Consider the following 16883-nt stretch of genomic DNA (forward strand, 5'->3'; position numbering starts at 1 on the left):
GCCCGTAAGAGGGTACCAGAACAGGGGGCCCCTCTATTAGTAATATCTTTTAGGGGCCCCTAAGGGCTCTCTAGTTTGGCGTCAGGGTTTGATTGTAGTTTCTGTTGTCTCTTTCATTGCACTTTCTCCTTTCTCATCATCATTCAACTCAGAGAACATAAACTCTCGTTGGTATTCCTGCAACATTAATAAAAGAGACAGAAAGAGACAGGCAGCTATGAACAGGGCTGCTGCTGTTGCTGTTGCTTCTTCTGCTGCTGTTGCTGCTGCTGTAGCTGGTTCTCCAGCACCAATTCTTCAACGCCAGCAGCAGCAAAAGCAACAAGGCGACAGCAGCAGCATTACAATATCAACAGCAGCCTCTGCACCCCCAGCAGCACCAGCATTATCAGCAGCAGCAGCAAAGGCAGCAGCATCAGCAGCAGCGCAGTACTCAGCAACCACAGCAGCATCATCACGAGCAGCACGCTCAACAGCAGCAGCAGCATCACCAGCAGCAGCAGCAGAGTGAGAAGCAGCATCAACAACATCATCATCCTCATCAGCATCTTCCCCATCAGCAGCAGCAACAACAACAGCAGAAGCAGCCTCAACAGCAGTAACAACAGCAGCAGCAGCAGCAGCAACAGCAGCAGCAGCAGCAGCAGCAAATGTGTTTACTCACAACAAGGTACTGAGTGCTTCTCTTCACGTCTAGGAAGAGGCTGTAAACCTTCCTAATATCATCAACATCTACTGTAACTTTCTTTGCCCTCTTTGCAACCAAGTTGGCAACAGTAATTAAATGAAGAGCGTAGCGAAGAGAGACTTGAAGCCCTATGCTGCAGACAAGCTGCTGAGCTTCTGTAGATAAACATACATCTTCTTCTTCTGCTCTCAACTCTATTATCTGTACACACCAACAATAATTTATTTATTTTATTTTATTTTATTTTTATTATGCTTACATTTTATTATATTCAATAAAGATATGTTATATACACAACACAAAATATATACAGCAAAGACGCGTCGTCTGCTCGCAGCTCTCTTATCTGTACACCTCAGCATAAATTAATTTAATTTAATTTAATTTAATTTAATAAGGACGGATGGTGTAGCTACTGCTGCTGCTGCTACTAATACTACTGCTGCTGCTAATACTGCTCCTGCCTCTGAAACTGGTGCTGCTGATGCTGCTGCTGCAGCTTTCTTGCTGCTATTTGTTCGCCTCCCCAGCAGCCACCTCAGCAGCAGCCATCGCAGCATCAGCAGCAGCCACAGCATCATCAGCAGAATCATCAGCAGCATCATCAGCAACATCATCAGCAACATCAGCAGCAGCAGCAGCAGCAGCAGTATGATTAATACCTTCATCATTTCTTCTTCTGAGTAGGGTTCAGTTGCAATGATGAGAGTGCGATCTAGGAGATCGAGGGGCACCCCATGCGGGGCTTTATAATCTGTGCCTCTGATTGTTGTTATACCTCTGTTTGTCGCCATCACAACAATAGGGGCTGCCTCGTTTTCTAAAGCCCTAAACAAAATCAATGCACATTCATGCATGCAAACAAATTGCTGCTGCTGCTGCTCCTCCTCCTCCTGCTAATGCTGCTTATCCAGCTGTATTGTATGCTGCTGCTGATGCTGCTGATGCTTATGTGATGCTATGGTTGCTGCTGATGCTATGGTTGCTGCTGCTGCTGGTGTTTCTTGTGTGGTGCTGCATGCTGCTGCTGCTGCTGCAGTGTCTGCTGCTGTTGATGCTGCTGCAGTAGCACGTGCTGATAGTGCTGATGCTAGAGAAGCGAGACATGATCCTCCAGCAGCAACAGCTCAAGCGGTACCCATTAGCCGAGCAGCAGCAGCAACGCAAGCTGTATCAGCAGCAGCAGCAGCAACAGCAGCAGCAGCAATAGCAGCAGCAGGAAGGTACCTGTTAAGGAAGGAGAAGCACTCGATGTCCAGCATATGAACCTCGTCAATGAACAAAACCCCCTGAAAACAAAAAAGAGGTATCTCAAACCTTTCTAAACCCTAAACCCTAAACCCTAAAATCTAAACCCTAAACCCTAGACATCAACTGCCAAACCTTATGCCATTGCCACGGACCATAAACCCTAAACCCTGAACCCTAAGCAACCCTAAACCCTTAACCCTAAACCCGAAACCCTAAACCCTCAGCCCTAAACGATAGGCCTTACATGATTGATTTCCCTAACCTCCAAACCCCAAACCATAACCCTAAACCCTAAACCCTAAACCCTAACTTCGAAATCCTAAACCCTAAACCCTAAACGCTGGGCCTTACAAGCCCTACCCCCTAAAGCCTACCCCCTAAACCCTAAACCCTAAACCCTAAACCCTAAACTCTCGAGCATACGGGTATGATTTCTGCTTTTCCTTCTTCTCGCCACTCCGCCACTTTGGAGTCAATTTGCTCGCGAACCTCTGACTTAATCTCACCCGTGTCTCCTGCAAAGAGAGCGAGGAAGCCTTGAGCTCTGCATGCAAAGGAGACAGACGGAGACACTTCAAACAAACTAAAGACATAAAGACAAACAATATAATGATATTGTAACAGACGAGCTAAAGATATACCTAAAAGGATACAAACAGACACGTGAAAGAGGACAGAGAGACACACAAAAGGAGACAGACGGAGAGACAGAACTAAACCAACAACCCTAAACCCTAAACCCTAAACCCTAAACCCTAAACCCTAAACCAACGAGAAGCGAACCTGCTGTTTATTACATCGATATCATGCAGAGTGACTGTATGCACAACTTCCTTTCTCTTCTGCAACTCTCCCTCAGGACACTGAAAACAAAAACAAATAAACCCTAAACCCTAAACCCTAAACCCTAAACCCAGTATGCATGCAGTTGCATGCAATATCACTTGCATGCATTTATTTATTTTATTTCGATGCATCTATATATTTATTTTATGTATCATTATTCTGCATTTATATATTAATCTGCTTTCATATTATACATATGCATTTAAATAACTAAATAAATAAATAAATAAATAAATAAATGCATATGCATAATAACAAACGTTTTCGCTATCTAAACACCGTTTCGTTTTATTTATTGTGCATACTATATATATGCATTTAATTAGTTAATTAATTAATTAGTTAATACACAAAATGAACCAATTAATTAATTAATTAATTAACGAATTAATTTATTAATTAATTAGTTAAATAATTAATTAAGTAGTTGATGCAGGAAATTAATTAATTAATTAATTAATTAATACACAAAATAAACTAAATAATTAATTAATTAATTAATTAATTAAATTAATAAAATTAATTAATTAGTTAATAAATTACCTGCACAAATCGAGTAGTCGGGCCGACAGCATCGAAGTCTTTGGCTCTGCTGAAGCCCCGCCCAATTTTTGTTATTTTCCCGCTGGCTTTGTCGATAGAAATAACATCTCCTGCAGTTACGCCTTCTTTAGCAAGTGCATCTATAAAGAAAGTAATTAAAATAAGAGAGAAAAACACAAATAAAAACATATTAAAGACTAATTCAATATACACCCAATTCAGACAAATGCAAACATACGTACATTAATTAATTAATTAATTAATTAATTAATTAATTAATTAATCTATTTACATATATGTATATTTAGATGCAGCTAGATACATGCATGTATATAGAGCTACCTTGATATATATATATATGTATATATATATATATATATATATGAGAGAGAGAGAGATAAAATGCATACATACATGTGTATATATATATATATACATGTATATATATATGCATACATATATATCACATATAGCTATGCAAATATATATCTAGCTAGTTATCTAGCTATGTAGCTAGATAGCTAGCTAGTTATCTACCTAGCTAGCTATCTAGCTAGCTAGCTATCTAGCTAGCTAGCTAGCCATGTGGTTCGGCGTCTAACCGATGAGTTTGGAGCCCAAGTCGTAGAGTGTCTCCATCTCTGTTGTTTTTAGAGACATCCTTCCAGTACGCGCTGCACCTGCTCCTGTAGGCTGATCTATTTCTATTTCAACAACCTCTGCAGCACAAACAAACCCTAAACCCTAAACCCTAAACCCTAAACCCTTGCGATGGGCGTGGTTTGATTCAGGGGGTTGTGCGGTATCCCTACACTGCATATTAAGGCTGCTACGGGAATTCTTGCTGCTGCTGCTGCTGCTGCGGTAGTGTTTGCTGCTCCTGATACTGCTGCTGCATTTGCTGCTGCTGCCCCTGCTGTTTCTACTGCTCCCGCTGCTGCAACGTTTGCTGTTGCTGCTGGTGATTATGTTTGGGGCTGCAAGCTGCTGCAGCAGCAGCAACGCTCGCTAAAGGTTGTTGCTGCTGCAGCAACCTTTGCTGCTGCTGCTTCTGCAGCAGCAACAACAATAACGTTTGCTGCTGCTGTTGCTGCTGCTGCTGCTGCTGGTGCTGCTGTGGGGCTGCATGCATACCTCCTTCTATGATTTCTGCTTCTTCTTTGATGCGCACAGCAATCGACCGTCTAAATGCCTGAGTGAGGGCCTCCGTCTTGCACATTTCTAAACTGAATATCTCAGACCCTGATAAATGAGTAAACGGAGTGTCCTGAACACACAAACCCTAAACCCTAAACCCTAAACCCTAAACCCTAAACCCTAAGCCGTAGCCCTCACTTCTTTATTAACCCTAAACAAGACGTCAACCATACACCGATATATACCCCAAATCCTAAATCTTCATTTCGCGGAGGTCTTGAGCCCAAACCTTGAACCATAAGCCCTAAACCCTAAACCCTAAACCCTACACTCTGAATAAACCCTAAGCCCTAAACCCTGACGTGTCCTAATTCTTTATAAATAGCCATTGCTATTGCAGGTTTTTCATCCCTACACCTCAAACCCTCTCTGTAAACCCCTAAACCCCCCCTTCAAACCCGTAAACCCTAAATCCTAAGCCCCAAATAAACCCTAAACCCTAAACCCTAAACCCTAAACCCTGACTTGTCCTAATTCTTTAGCAATCGCCATCGCTATTGCAGTTTTTCCTGTGCCCGGTTGCCCCGCCAGCAAAACCGCGCGGCCTGCAATTCGGCCTGCTCGAATTAATCGGCAGATTAAACCTATGAACAAACAAAGACATCAATTAAATTTATTTAATTTAATTTGTTTAATTAAGTTAAATTTATTTAATTAAATTAAGTTTATTAAGTTAAATTTATTTAATTTAATTTATTTAATTAATCTAATTAAGTTAAATTTATTTAATTTAATTTATTTAATTAAGTTAAATTGAGTTAATTAAATTAATTTAATTAATTTAATTAAGTTAAATTGAGTTAATTTAACTCATTTAATTAAGTTAATTAAGTTAAATTGTTTTAATTTAATTTAATTAATTAAGTTGAATTGTTTTAATTGAATTTAATTAAATAGTAGTTTGCTTAATTTAATTAAGTTAAATCGATATAATTAAATTAATTAAATTTAATTAATATAATTTGAGTTCTTAATTAATTAAATGATTAATTTACTTTGATAGGATAAACCAAACAAACTAAAAAAAACAAAGAGAGCAAAGAAAAAGAATTAGAAAGCCTTACCAGCAGCTTTTCTTGCTTTTGTTTGTCCGACCATACCCTGAGAATTGGGCTTAGGGTTTAAAGCATCGGATAACCCTAAACCCCTGATATGCGAGTGTGCAGCTACTCGCTCAACCCTCGCCAGTTCACATACCTCCGCTGGAATCAAAGGGGACGCCATCTTTGCTGCTGCTGCTGCTGCTGTTGCTGCTGTTGCTGCTGTTGCTGCTGCTGCTGATGCTGCTGCTGCTTCTGATGCTGATGATGATGATGGTGGTAATGATGCTGCTGCTGATTATTATGATGATGATGATAAGGAGAAGGAGAATGGGGGGGAGGAGAGATAAGGGATCGGGATCGTGTTGCTGTTGCTGCTGCTGCTGTTGCTGCTGCTGCTGCTGCTGCTGCTGGTCTCAGATCCTCTCTACGGAGCACCGCGTCGTTCCTGCTGCTGCTGTTGCTCTTTCTGCTGTTACGCTAGCTGTTGCTGCTGCTGCTGCTGCTGCAGTGAAGCAGCAGCTGCTACCCCGATGCTGAGGCAACGTAGGTGCAGCAAGGCAAGAGGGCCCCTAAAGGATTGAAATGAAGAAAAATCTGCTGTATCTGCTGCTGCTGCTGCTGCTTATGCTGCTGCTGCTGCTGCTAGTACAGCAGGGCAGACGTATAGGAGATATTAAGGACTCTGCAACTACTGCTGCGGGGCCGCTGCCGCTGCTGCTGCTGCTGCTGCCGCTATTGCTGCTGCTGCTGCTACTCTACAGCTTGAAATGAAGAAGCAAAGTAGAGAACAAACACTTAAAACAACAAAGACAAACAAAAAGAATATTTAAACCCCTCTTACTGCTACTCCACCTATGGGAGATCGACCATCAGGGGGCCCCCGCTGCTGCTGCAGCACTGCAGCAGCAGCAGCAGCAGCTGCTGCTGCTGCTGCGGAGACCACAGTGGGTCTGCTTGCAGCTGAAGCTGGGGCTTCTTACACATCGCATTAATTAAGGAGTTTTAAACTCAAAACGCAGCAGCAAAGCGCTATTTCAGGTGTATAGGCAGCTTCCACGGGCTGCCGATACACCGGGGGCCCCATCTGCTGGCCAGTCCAGACCTGCTGCTACTGCTGCTGCTGCTGTTGCTGCTGCTCTGAAGTAAGCTCTGGTGTAGCAACAGCAGCAGCTTGAAGCTGCAGTAGCAAATGCAGTGTCTCTCAGTCTCTCCCTCAATGGGTTGCTGAGGATGGCCGGTGCAGCAGCAGCAGCAGGAGCTGCTGCTGCTGCTGCTGCTGTTGCTGCAGGAAGATGGCGTCGTGCGGTAGGGCCTCCTGCTGCGGCAGCGGCTGCTGGTGTTCTTGCCCCACCCGGCTGGGCTGCCCCAGGCTCAGCAGCAGCAGCAGCAGCAACAGCAGCAACTCTTCCTGCAGCAACAGCAGCAATAACAACGACAGTTCCTGCAGCAGCAGAGAGTTCAGGTGTATCGGCAGCTCGAGGGCTGCTGCGGCATCTCTTGAATTCAGACGCCTGCCTCTATCAGCTGTCTCCCCCTGCAGAGACACTTAGAAAGTACTTGTGGGGTGGGCAGCACCGCAGATACGCTGCAGCAGCAGCAGCAGCAAGAACGACATCTGCAGCAGTAGCAGCAGCAAGTGGTGCAGCGTCTGCCCCTCGTGGTTTCGTCGAGCCGCAGTGTGATCTTGCTGCTGCTGCTGCTGCTGCACGTGCTGCGCTGCTGCGGCAGCTTCATGATGCTGCTTACTGGCGTGGCTTGGGTGCTGCAGCAGAAGAGCTGCTGCAGGCAGTTGCTGCAGGACAGCACACAGAACTCCCCCACAGCAGCAGCAGCAGCAGCAGCAGCAGCAGCAGACGACTGCCGGTTTGTCGCGGCAGCGATGCAGAGGAGATGCTGTCGGTAGTAAGGCGGAGGCAGCAGCAGGTCTCAGAAGCAGCTGCTGCAGCAGCAGCATCAAGAGGATCAGCAGCAGCAGCAGCAGCAGCAGCAGGAGGGTGGTGCGTAGACACCCGAATGATAGGCCTCTCCTTGTCTGTCCTCATCAACAGCTTTAAACAAATTCGAGTGTATCGTGTGGGGTTGTTTGCTGCAGCAGAAAGAGCAGCACACCTACATCTGCATGAGTTCTCGCTGCAGCATCTCTCTGTTCTCTGCTGCTCCTTTGCTGCTGCTGCTGCTGCTGTGGGGCCCGCTGCAGCACCGTCGGTCGCCTTCATGCTAGCAGCAGCAGACTACTGCGCAGATGCAGCAGCAGCAGCTCCTGCAGCAGCAGCAGGTTCATTTGGTGCTGCTGCTGCTGCTGGCGGCTCCAGCTGCAGCAGCAGCTTCTTTGCTCTGCCGCCTAAGCTGCAAGCTGCTGTCTCTGCTGCTGCAGCAGAAGCACGCCAGCCTAGAGGCGGAGAAGCAAAAGCAGCAGCAGCTCCAGCAGCAGCTCCAGCAGCAGCAGCAGCAGCAGCAGCACAAGTGCCTGCTGCTGCTTATTTTAATTTCGTGTCTTGGGCGCATCTTCTGGCTGCCTTTGCTCGCTGCGGTGTCGCTCATCAGAGTCTCTTCGAAGCAGCAGCCCCACACTTGTGTGTCCTGCTGCAGAGACACCCCACGCATCTGCTGCTGCTGCAGCAGCGGCAGCAACACCTGCAGCAAATGCAGCAGGCCAACAGCAGCAGCAGCAGCAGCAGCAGAAGCAAACAGATTGTCTCCCCAGGGGCCCTTATTACTAAAGCAGTGAAGGCCTATGCTACGTAAGCGCGCAGCAGCAACCCCACCTATAAACACATTGCTGTCTGTATGCTTCATAAATGCCTTGCTGCTGCTTCTGCTGCTGCTGCTGCTGTTGCTGCTGCTGCTGTTGCTTCTGCTGCTGCATCTGATGCTCTTGTGATGCGCCTGATGGTGCTGCTGCATCTAATGCTGCTGCTGCTAATGCTGCGTCTACTGCTCCTGCGTCTGGTGCTGCTGCTGCCTTTGCTGCTGCTGCTGCTGCTGCTGCTGCTGCAGGTTTGGGTATGCCCACCGACGACTGCTGCGGTGTGTAAGCGAGAGTTTAGCGTCTGTTTATTATACTGATGAAGAACTGAAGGTGAGGAGGCAAAAGGAGACAGCTGTCTCCTTGCTGCTGCCTCGAGTCTTTGCAGCTTAACCCATCCTTCTTCTCCTGTTGCTGTTGCTGCTGCTGCTGTTGCTGCTGCTGTTGCTGCGCAGACACTGCAACACAGCCTCGCCCGCCTGCAGCACCATGACCCCCTGCTGGAGACCCTTGTGCGCGCTCGACTCAGCAGCAAAACTTCCCCCAGCAGCAGCAGCAGCAGCAGCAGCAGCAGCAGCAGTCTTGCGGGTAGCGCGTAGTATAGGGCCCAACACTACTGCTGTCTTCCGTGTTGCTGCTGCAGCAATGTTGCTGCTGCAGCAATCTGTAGCAACAGGTTTTTTTCTGTTTGTACTAAGGTGTGAGGTGTACGTACACCTGAACTATGTTTTGCTGCCTCGCTCAAAGCATAACCCAGTAGAATTGCTGCTGCAGATAAGCAGATGCAGCCGCTGTAACAACAGCAGCAGCAGCAACAGTAGCAACAGCAGCAGCAAGAGCAGCTAAGCGCTGCAGTCGATGCGCTGCTCAGCAGCAGCAGCAGCGGCTGCAGCAGCAGCTGCTGCTGCTTTTGCTGCTGCTTCCTTCTGCACCCATTGGCAGAAGCATCGCAGCAGTGAGCAGCAGCAGCAGTATGTTGCTGCTGCTGCTGCGTCTCCAAGCAGCAGGAACTGCTGCTGCTTCTGTAGTTCCAAGCAGCAGCAGCAGCTACTGCTGCTGCTGCGCTGCTGCAGCTCTTGCTGCGGATACCTCACGGCTACTCCGGCGCTGCAGCATTTTTCTCTTTTTACTTTAAACTTATTTTGTTTTGTTTTGTCTTTTATTTATTTGTTTTACCTGAGGGGGAGAGCACTGCACTGCAGTAGCAGCAGCAGCAGCAGCAGCAGCAGCAGCTGCTGCTGCTGCTGCTGCCAAATGAAGACCACCTCAGCAAAGGAACTGCGCACTATAAACACTATATATACACATATATGTATATATGTATATATATACATATATATGTATATATAGTGCGCAATTCCTTTGCTATATACAACATAATATATATATATATAATATATATACATATATATATATATATGTTATATAATATATATATATATATATATATTATGTGTTGTATATAGACACAAAGAAGACACAAATAATTATTATAAGTAAAAAAGTTTTGTGCGTTTGTTTGGATGACGCGTGCATCAGCCAAATCCCCTTAGTCAGCCTTTGTTATTATCATTATATATATATATATATTATAGGTTAATATGTTTATTATTACATATATGCATATATATATATATATATATGCACAGATATGTATATATATATATATATGTATATATATATAGTGTGTATATATGCATCTATATATATATATATATATATATATACAGGTATATATAAATATATATAGTGTGTGTATATACGCATCTGTATATATATATATATATTTAGCAAGCGAAAAAGAGTTTATAATGTGGGGTTGCTTTCACGCCTAGCAAATGCATGCAGCTGCAGCAGCAGCAGCAGCAGGCAGCAGCTGTCTCTGCTTCTTTCAGGTGTCTCCTCTCCTCCATTAGCCCGAAGGAGACGCCTGCATGCAGCTGCTGCTGCACTTGAGATGCGTGTCTTAATTGAGCACAAAACTTCTGCTGCTGCTGCTGCTGCTGCTGTTAATGCAGTTGATGTTGCATATATATTGTAGTTTGTCTCCAGCAGCAGCTCCTGCTGCTTCTGCTGCTGCTGCTGCTCCAACTTCACTTGGGGACGGCGCGCTTGTGCACGTTGCTGCTGCTGCTGCTGGTGTTGCTGCTGCTGCTGCTGCGTATGAGCTTGTTTTGTTGCTTTTCTCTATACGTAGCGAGCTGCTGCCGCAGCAGCTGCATCCTGTGTACGCGTCTCTTCTCCCGCAGCAGCAGCAAACTGTAGTTTTGCTGCTCTCTCTCCAAGGCCAGCTTCACTGCCTCTATTTGCTGCCTCAGCTTCCTTTCGTGATACGCCTGAATCGCACACTGCCGCTCCAGCTGAAGCAGCAGCAGCAGCAGCGGCAGCAGCAGCAGCAGCAGCAGCAACAGAAGCAGCAGCAATAGCAGTAGCAGCAGCAGGAGGAGAGTGGGTATGTTGCTTCACATTGCAATAAAAGAAATGCCTCGTTCTTAACTCCCCACCCTACAGCTTCTTTCTTCTATGCCGTCAGCTAGCTAGCTAGCTAGCTAGCTAGCTGTGTAATTGGCCCGGCTAGCTAGTCGAGTAGCTAGCTAGCTAGTTGGGCAGCTACCTGGCTAGCTAGCTAGCTAGCTAGCTGCTTGTCTGGATGCCTACTAGCTGTTTCATGGTTGTGCACAATCAACCACAGGAGGAGAGGAGTTCAGGCTGCGTTAGCACCTCTACTGCTGTTGCTGCTCATGCAGCAGCAGCAGCAGCAACAGCGGGAATAGGGGCAGCAGGTGTGGCAGTATCGGCAGCAGCGGTAGCAGTAGCAGCCGCAGTCACTGGTTAGTGTCCGGGTTGTTGCAGCACCGGCTTAACTAGCAGCAGCAGCACCAGCAGCAGCAGCACCAGCAGCAGCAGCACCAGCAGCAGCAGCACCAGCAGCAGCAGCAACAACAGCACCACCAGCAGCAACAGCAGCAACAACAGCACCACCAGCAGCACCAGCAGCAACAAGAGACTAAACAGCAGCCTTTCACCTGCGCCGCTTGGGCAGCTTTAATCCGGTGTTGCTCCTCAAGTGTCTGCAGCAGCAGCAGCAACAGCAGCAACGATGGCAGCAGCAGCAGCAGCAGCAACAGCAGCAGGAGCACGAGCAACAGCAGCAACAGCAAAAACAGCAACAGCAGCAGTAACAGCAACGACAGGAACATCAACACCAATAGCAGCAGCAGCAACAACAAAAAAACAGAAATTAGCATCGTGATGATCTCTCTGGGTTGTTGGTGCTGCTGCACTTGCTGCAGCTGTGCTGCCATTGTTTTTGCTGCTGCTTGTCTTGTTGCTGCTGCTGTTCTTGCTGCTGCTGCAGTTTTTGCCGCTGCTGTTGTTGCAGCCACTTAAAAGGCAGGTTTCTTTTTCGTGCCTCACCGCGATGGTCTTAAAGCTTGCGACAGGTTGCTGCTGCTGCTGCTGCTGCAGCAGCAGCAGCTGCTCCGGCTGCAGCGTGCGAATGGTCGGGGTGGTGCTGCCGAGAGGCGTTGTTAAAGAAATAGAGAAGGGGTTTCTATTGCCGTCCCAGTGCTCCCTTATTGCTGCTTGCATGCGCTCTAGTAGTGCTGCTGCTGCTGACGTCCCTTCGGCTGCTGCTGCTGCTGCTGCTGCTGCTGGTTCGCCTGTTTCCTCGACAGCTTCTCCTGCTGCTGCTGTTCTTCCTGCTGCTGCTGCTTCTTCGCAGCCTCCAGCAGCAGAAACAACATCGTGGATAGGCGGGGAGTTTGCCGCTGCCTCCTCTTGCTGCTGCTGTTGCTGTTGTTGCTGCTGCTGCTGTTGGCTGTCGTGTCCCGTTGCCTCTGGGGTTTTATCTGGGTCTTGATGAGTATGCCGCTGCTGCTGCTGCAGTTGCTGCTGCGGTTGCTGCTGCTGCGCATCTCCAGCTCCAGCGCTGACAGCAGCAGCAGGGGCAGCAGCAGCAGCGGCAGCAGCAGCAGCACCAAGCCTTAACGGCAGCAGCTGTCTGGAGGAGACGCAGGCGCTGCGCTTGAGAGACGTGGTGACTCGTCTTGCTGCTGCAGCAGGGCAGCTGCTGGGGTATGCGCAGCAAGAAAAGAGGCCGCTGCTCCTGCTGCTCTTCTCACCCTTATTGCCTTCCCGTGCTGCACCAGCAGCAGCAGCAGCAGCAGCAGGAGCAGCAGATGTTTCTGCTGCAGCAGGAGCTTCTATTGCCTCCGGGGAGGCAGCAGATTCTAGTGCGCCTTCTTTACTACCTCCAGCAGCAGCAGCTGCTGCTGTAGGTTCTGCTGCTGCTGCCGCTGCTGCTACTGCTTCTGCAGGAACTGCTGCTGCTCCACTGTCCGGATCCTGCTGCTGCTGCTGCTGCTGCTGCTGGTCACGCCCATCTGCTGCTGCATCTTGAGGCCTTCTTGGTGAGGTCGACGGCGATGCTGCAAGAGAACACAGGCAGCAGAAGCGGCAGCAGCAGGAGCAGCAGCAGCAGCAGGATGATGCATGCTTCGCCGCCGCAGCAACCGCGGGAGCAACAGCAGCCAGCGTACTACTGCATATGCAGCAGCAGCAACAACAGCAACAACAAAAGCAGTAGCAGCAGCAGCAGGAGTAACAGCAGCAGCAGCAGCAGCAAACCACACACATGCGTTTGAAGAGACAGAATCTCGCCAGCAGATAGAAGGAGACCCTCCAGCAGCAAAAGAGGCGTCAGCAGACTGTTCACTTTTGCTGCCGTTGGTGCGGCGCCTGGGCTGCCGTTGCTGCTGCTGCTGCCGCAGCAGCTGCTGCTGCTGCCTGTGCTGATGGCAGTGCTTGTGGGGTGGAGGGCTTGGCGGGTGCAGCAGGAGCTGTCTCTTTCTGCGTTGCTGCTGCTGCTCCTCCTTCAGGCGCAGCAGCAGCTGCTGTCTCCTGCGCTGCTGCTGCTGCTGCTGCTGCACCTGTTTCCATGCGTCTGCCTTTGCAGCAGCAACTAAGCGATGATACCAGGGACGGAAGTGCTGCAGATCTTCCTGCTGCAGCATCTTTGAGAGGGTGAGCCGCAGCAGCAGCAGTCGCAGAGAGGCTGCCTCCTCAGCAGCCACGCTGCTGCTGCTGCTGCTGCTACTGCTGCTGCTGCTGCTGCTGCTAAGGAATGGGGTGGGAGGAGGTGCTATGTCAAGCCACAGGGTTTGTCTATTCTTGAGAAAGGGAGCAAAAGGCCCTTCTGAATCCTGCTGCTGCTCTGTCTCTCCTTCCTGCTGCTGCTGCTGTTGCTGCTGCTGCTGCTGCTGCTCCGACAGGGCCAAGCAGCAGACTTTGCAGGTGGTGACAGAGTTGCTGCGCACTGCTGCAGCGCGCAGCAGCATCCTGCGGTAGAGACACTCTACAAAGGAATTAAACTCTGTCTCCTCAACCGCCCCCAGAAGCTTGTCAGCCTAAGCAGACAACAGCAGCAGCAGCAACAGCAACAGCTGCAGCAGCAGCAGCAACAGCAACAGCAGCAGCAACGGAGGCGCCGACGGTCCCACGATAAGTTGTTATATTCGCCTCATCATGAGGTATGGAAAGTGCTTGCACACTACCTAGCTAGCTAGGCAGCTAGCTAGCTAGGCAGCTGCCCAGCTAGCTAGGCGGCTAGCTAGCTAGCTAGCTAGGCTTGGTCCCTACGCTAGTATCCAATGACGCATAGCTAGCTAGACAGTCACCTGGCTCGCTAGCTAGCTAGTTAAGCAGCTTTCTAACTAGCTATCCGGCTTGCGTATGGCTTCATCTGCCAGTCTATGTAGCTGGATAGCTAGCTAGCTAGCTAGATGGCTAGCTGCATGAGTAGCTGCACTCATCCTCACAAGGTCAGCTAGCTAGCTACATAAACATACGCATACACTTAAATCCAGCTCACTAGACAACAAACCGAATAAACGAAGAGCTAGCTCGATAGGTACGAGAGACAGATGGCTAGCTAGCTAGCTAGCTAGCTAGCTAGCTGTCTATAGGGCCCTTGCCTTGAGGAAGTCGCATAGAGAGCGGACCATCCTCCCCGCCTCCGGCGAGAGAAGGGTTGAAGCCCCGCCTAAGGCTCTGCTCCATTGGGCTGTGCTGTCTCCTGCTGTCTCTGTCTCCTGATGCAGCAGCAGCAGCAGCAACAGCAGCAACAGCAGCAACAGCGGACGTAACAAAAATTTGGGGGAAGGAGCCCTTTGGTGTTGTGTCCCTCAGCTGTCGGTGCGCAGCTGCTGCTCCTGCTTCTGCTGCTGCTGCTGCTGCTGGGCCCTCTAAGAGTTGTTGCTGCTGCAATCTCTTGCTTTTCGTGTGTGCTGTTGCTGCAGCAGCTATGTTTCCTGCTTCAGCAGCAGCGTTTGCTGCTGCTGCTGCTGCTGCTGCTGCTTACCATTGCCCCCGCAGTGCGGCGGCATCTTCTTTTCAAGTTTGCCTGTGGGGTTATTTATTTTGCTGCGGCTTCTTTGATTGTTGTTTGTGCTGCTTCTTTATCTGTTTCCTTCTGCTGCTCTTCTGCTGCCTGTCTTGCTGCTTGTTTTATTGTTTGTTTTGTTGTTTGCGTCTCTTCATCTGCTGCGCTGTCATAGCAGCAGAAAAATGAGGGCAAAAGTGACTCGGGCAGCAGCAGCAGCAGCAGCAGCAGGAGTTGCTGCAGCAGCGAAGTTGTTACTGCTGTACACCACAGGAGAACTCTGCAGCCTCATTCGAGCTGTCGGTTTGCCTTTATTTGCTGCCAGCTAATTGTACTTCGTTTCTGTCGTTTGTTGTTACTGCTGCTGTTGCTGCTGCTGCTGCTGCTGCTAGCAAGCCCTGAGCCTCAGGGGCAGGGAGAGCAGCAGCAGTGCAGCAGCTGTCCATACACTGCAGCAGCAAAAACACCTCCCGTACACTTCAAAGCGATCCCACATTTAGCATTTATCTCCTTTGCTGCTACAGCAGCAGCAGCAGCTGCCGCTGCTGCTGCTGCTGCTGCTGCAGGTGACCCCGAGACCCTGTGCTCGCGTGGCTGGCTGCAGCCCCTCCCCCCAGTTTGCTGCTGCTGAGTTGAGGGTTTTAATATATATAAAATAATAATTATTATTATTATTATTTATTATGACTATAATTAATAATGCTGGGGGTATCTACAGCGTATAACTAAAATATAATGTATTTGAGTGTTGTTTGTCTACCCCTGAATAGAAAGGAGACAGACGAAAATAAGGTTCGGTGCAGCGAGATAAGAAGGAGACAGCAACAGCAGCAGCAGAAGCAGCAGCAACAGCTGCAACAGCTGCCACAGCAACAGCGGCAGCAGCAAGAGCAGCAACGAGAAAATTGATGCTGTTTCTGCTGCCTCCGTCACCGCTGCTCCTACGGTTCTCGTTGCTGTTGCTGTTGTTGTTGGTGTTGCTGCTGCTGCTGTTGCTGCTGCTGCTGTTGTTGCTGCTGCTGTTGCTGCTGTTGCTGCTGTTGCTGCTGCTGTGGCTGCTGCTGCTGCTTGTTGTTTCACTTATTCGATTTGTATTACAACCAAGAGAAGGCAATAAAGAGCTGTTGCATGTACACCTGAGCAGCAGCGACAGCAACAGCAGAAGAGGTAGCAGCAGCAGACGCACCAGCAAAAGCAACAACAGCAGCAACAATAGGTTTTAGGGTTTAGGGTTTAGGGTTTCGGAGAGTACAGAAAGGGCAGGACCCTTAACGCGAACGGTGGCGGGCGGTGTGCATGCGTTTCTTGTCTTGTTGTCTCCTCCAGCAGCAGTAGCTGCTGCTGTTGCTGCTGCTCTATAGCACAGATTGTACAGCAGCAGCAGCAGCAACAGCAGCCGCATAGACAACTTCGGCAGCAGCAACTAAGTTAGCAGCAGCAAATGGGCCTAGCAGCAGCAGAGACAACTCGTGCAGCAGCAAGGGTAGTCTGCCAGCAGAAACAACAGCAATAGATTGAAGCAGCAGCTGCTGCAGCAGTATAGCACTAGCAGCAGAAAAGACAGCCTGGACTAGCAGCAGCAGCAGAGACAACTTCAGCCGCAGCAACTTTAGCAGGGGCAGACGCGGACTCAGCAGCAGCAGAGACAGCTCGTACAGCAGCAGAGACAGCTCGTACAGCAGCAGAGATACCTCTAGCAGCACAAGAGACAGCATCAGCAGCAGCAGAGGCAGCTTCAGCAGCAGCACAGGCAGCTGTAGCAGCAGCAGAGACAGGCTAATGCACCTGCTGTTTGCTGCCTCTCTAAAAGTAAAGACAGAGGAGACAGACTTGCTGCTGAGATGCAGCAGCGTAACGCTGGCACAAGCAGCAACAGCTGAGGTTGCAGCAACAGCAGCAGCAGCAAAAGCACCAGCAGCAAAAGCAGCAGCAGCAGAGGCATCAGCAGCAAGAGCAGCAGCATCATGTTGTCTGTCTACTCTACCCGTTGCCGGACCGCCTCTCCACCCTAAACCCTGAACCCTAAACCCTAAACCCTAAACCCCCAAAACCGTAAACCCTAGCCAGAAACTCCTATCCCCAACCCTGAAGGCGTAGGCCTTTGCCCCTAAACCCTAAACCCCTAAAGGCTAAGCCCTAAACCCTAAACCCTAGACGCTAAACCCCAACCCCAAGCACTAAACCCTA

At 49.1% G+C, this 16883-nt stretch overlaps 4 protein-coding genes across 4 annotated transcripts; 2 read left to right on the forward strand and 2 right to left on the reverse strand.

The window, feature by feature from the left end:
- Positions 1–275: 275 nt before the first annotated feature.
- EAH_00040160 (hypothetical protein) lies at positions 276–602 on the forward strand (the record flags this gene model as incomplete). Its single annotated transcript, XM_013391874.1, has 1 exon — positions 276–602. The coding sequence occupies one exon, from the start codon at positions 276–278 to the stop codon at positions 600–602; it is 327 nt and encodes a 108-aa protein (XP_013247328.1).
- Positions 603–1815: 1213 nt separating this feature from the next.
- EAH_00040170 (ruvB-like 2 protein, putative) lies at positions 1816–4854 on the reverse strand (the record flags this gene model as incomplete). The annotated part of the gene is made up of 8 exons (XM_013391875.1): positions 1816–1977; positions 2184–2201; positions 2363–2483; positions 2723–2802; positions 3329–3468; positions 3931–4047; positions 4463–4595; positions 4828–4854. The coding sequence occupies 8 exons, from the start codon at positions 4852–4854 to the stop codon at positions 1816–1818; spliced, it is 798 nt and encodes a 265-aa protein (XP_013247329.1).
- Positions 4855–6798: 1944 nt separating this feature from the next.
- Positions 6799–8913, forward strand: EAH_00040180 (hypothetical protein, conserved; the record flags this gene model as incomplete). The annotated part of the gene is made up of 3 exons (XM_013391876.1): positions 6799–8309; positions 8566–8647; positions 8770–8913. 3 exons carry the CDS (start codon positions 6799–6801, stop codon positions 8911–8913), a joined length of 1737 nt encoding a protein of 578 aa, XP_013247330.1.
- A 1494-nt stretch (positions 8914–10407) lies between these two features.
- EAH_00040190 (hypothetical protein, conserved) lies at positions 10408–14678 on the reverse strand (the record flags this gene model as incomplete). The annotated part of the gene is made up of 6 exons (XM_013391877.1): positions 10408–10674; positions 11341–11385; positions 11732–12744; positions 12951–13722; positions 14317–14406; positions 14676–14678. The coding sequence occupies 6 exons, from the start codon at positions 14676–14678 to the stop codon at positions 10408–10410; spliced, it is 2190 nt and encodes a 729-aa protein (XP_013247331.1).
- Positions 14679–16883: the final 2205 nt, after the last annotated feature.

This window comes from Eimeria acervulina, genomic scaffold, assembly GCF_000499425.1.
Source record: "Eimeria acervulina Houghton genomic scaffold, Eah_scaff485, whole genome shotgun sequence".
Classification (NCBI taxonomy): domain Eukaryota; phylum Apicomplexa; class Conoidasida; order Eucoccidiorida; family Eimeriidae; genus Eimeria; species Eimeria acervulina.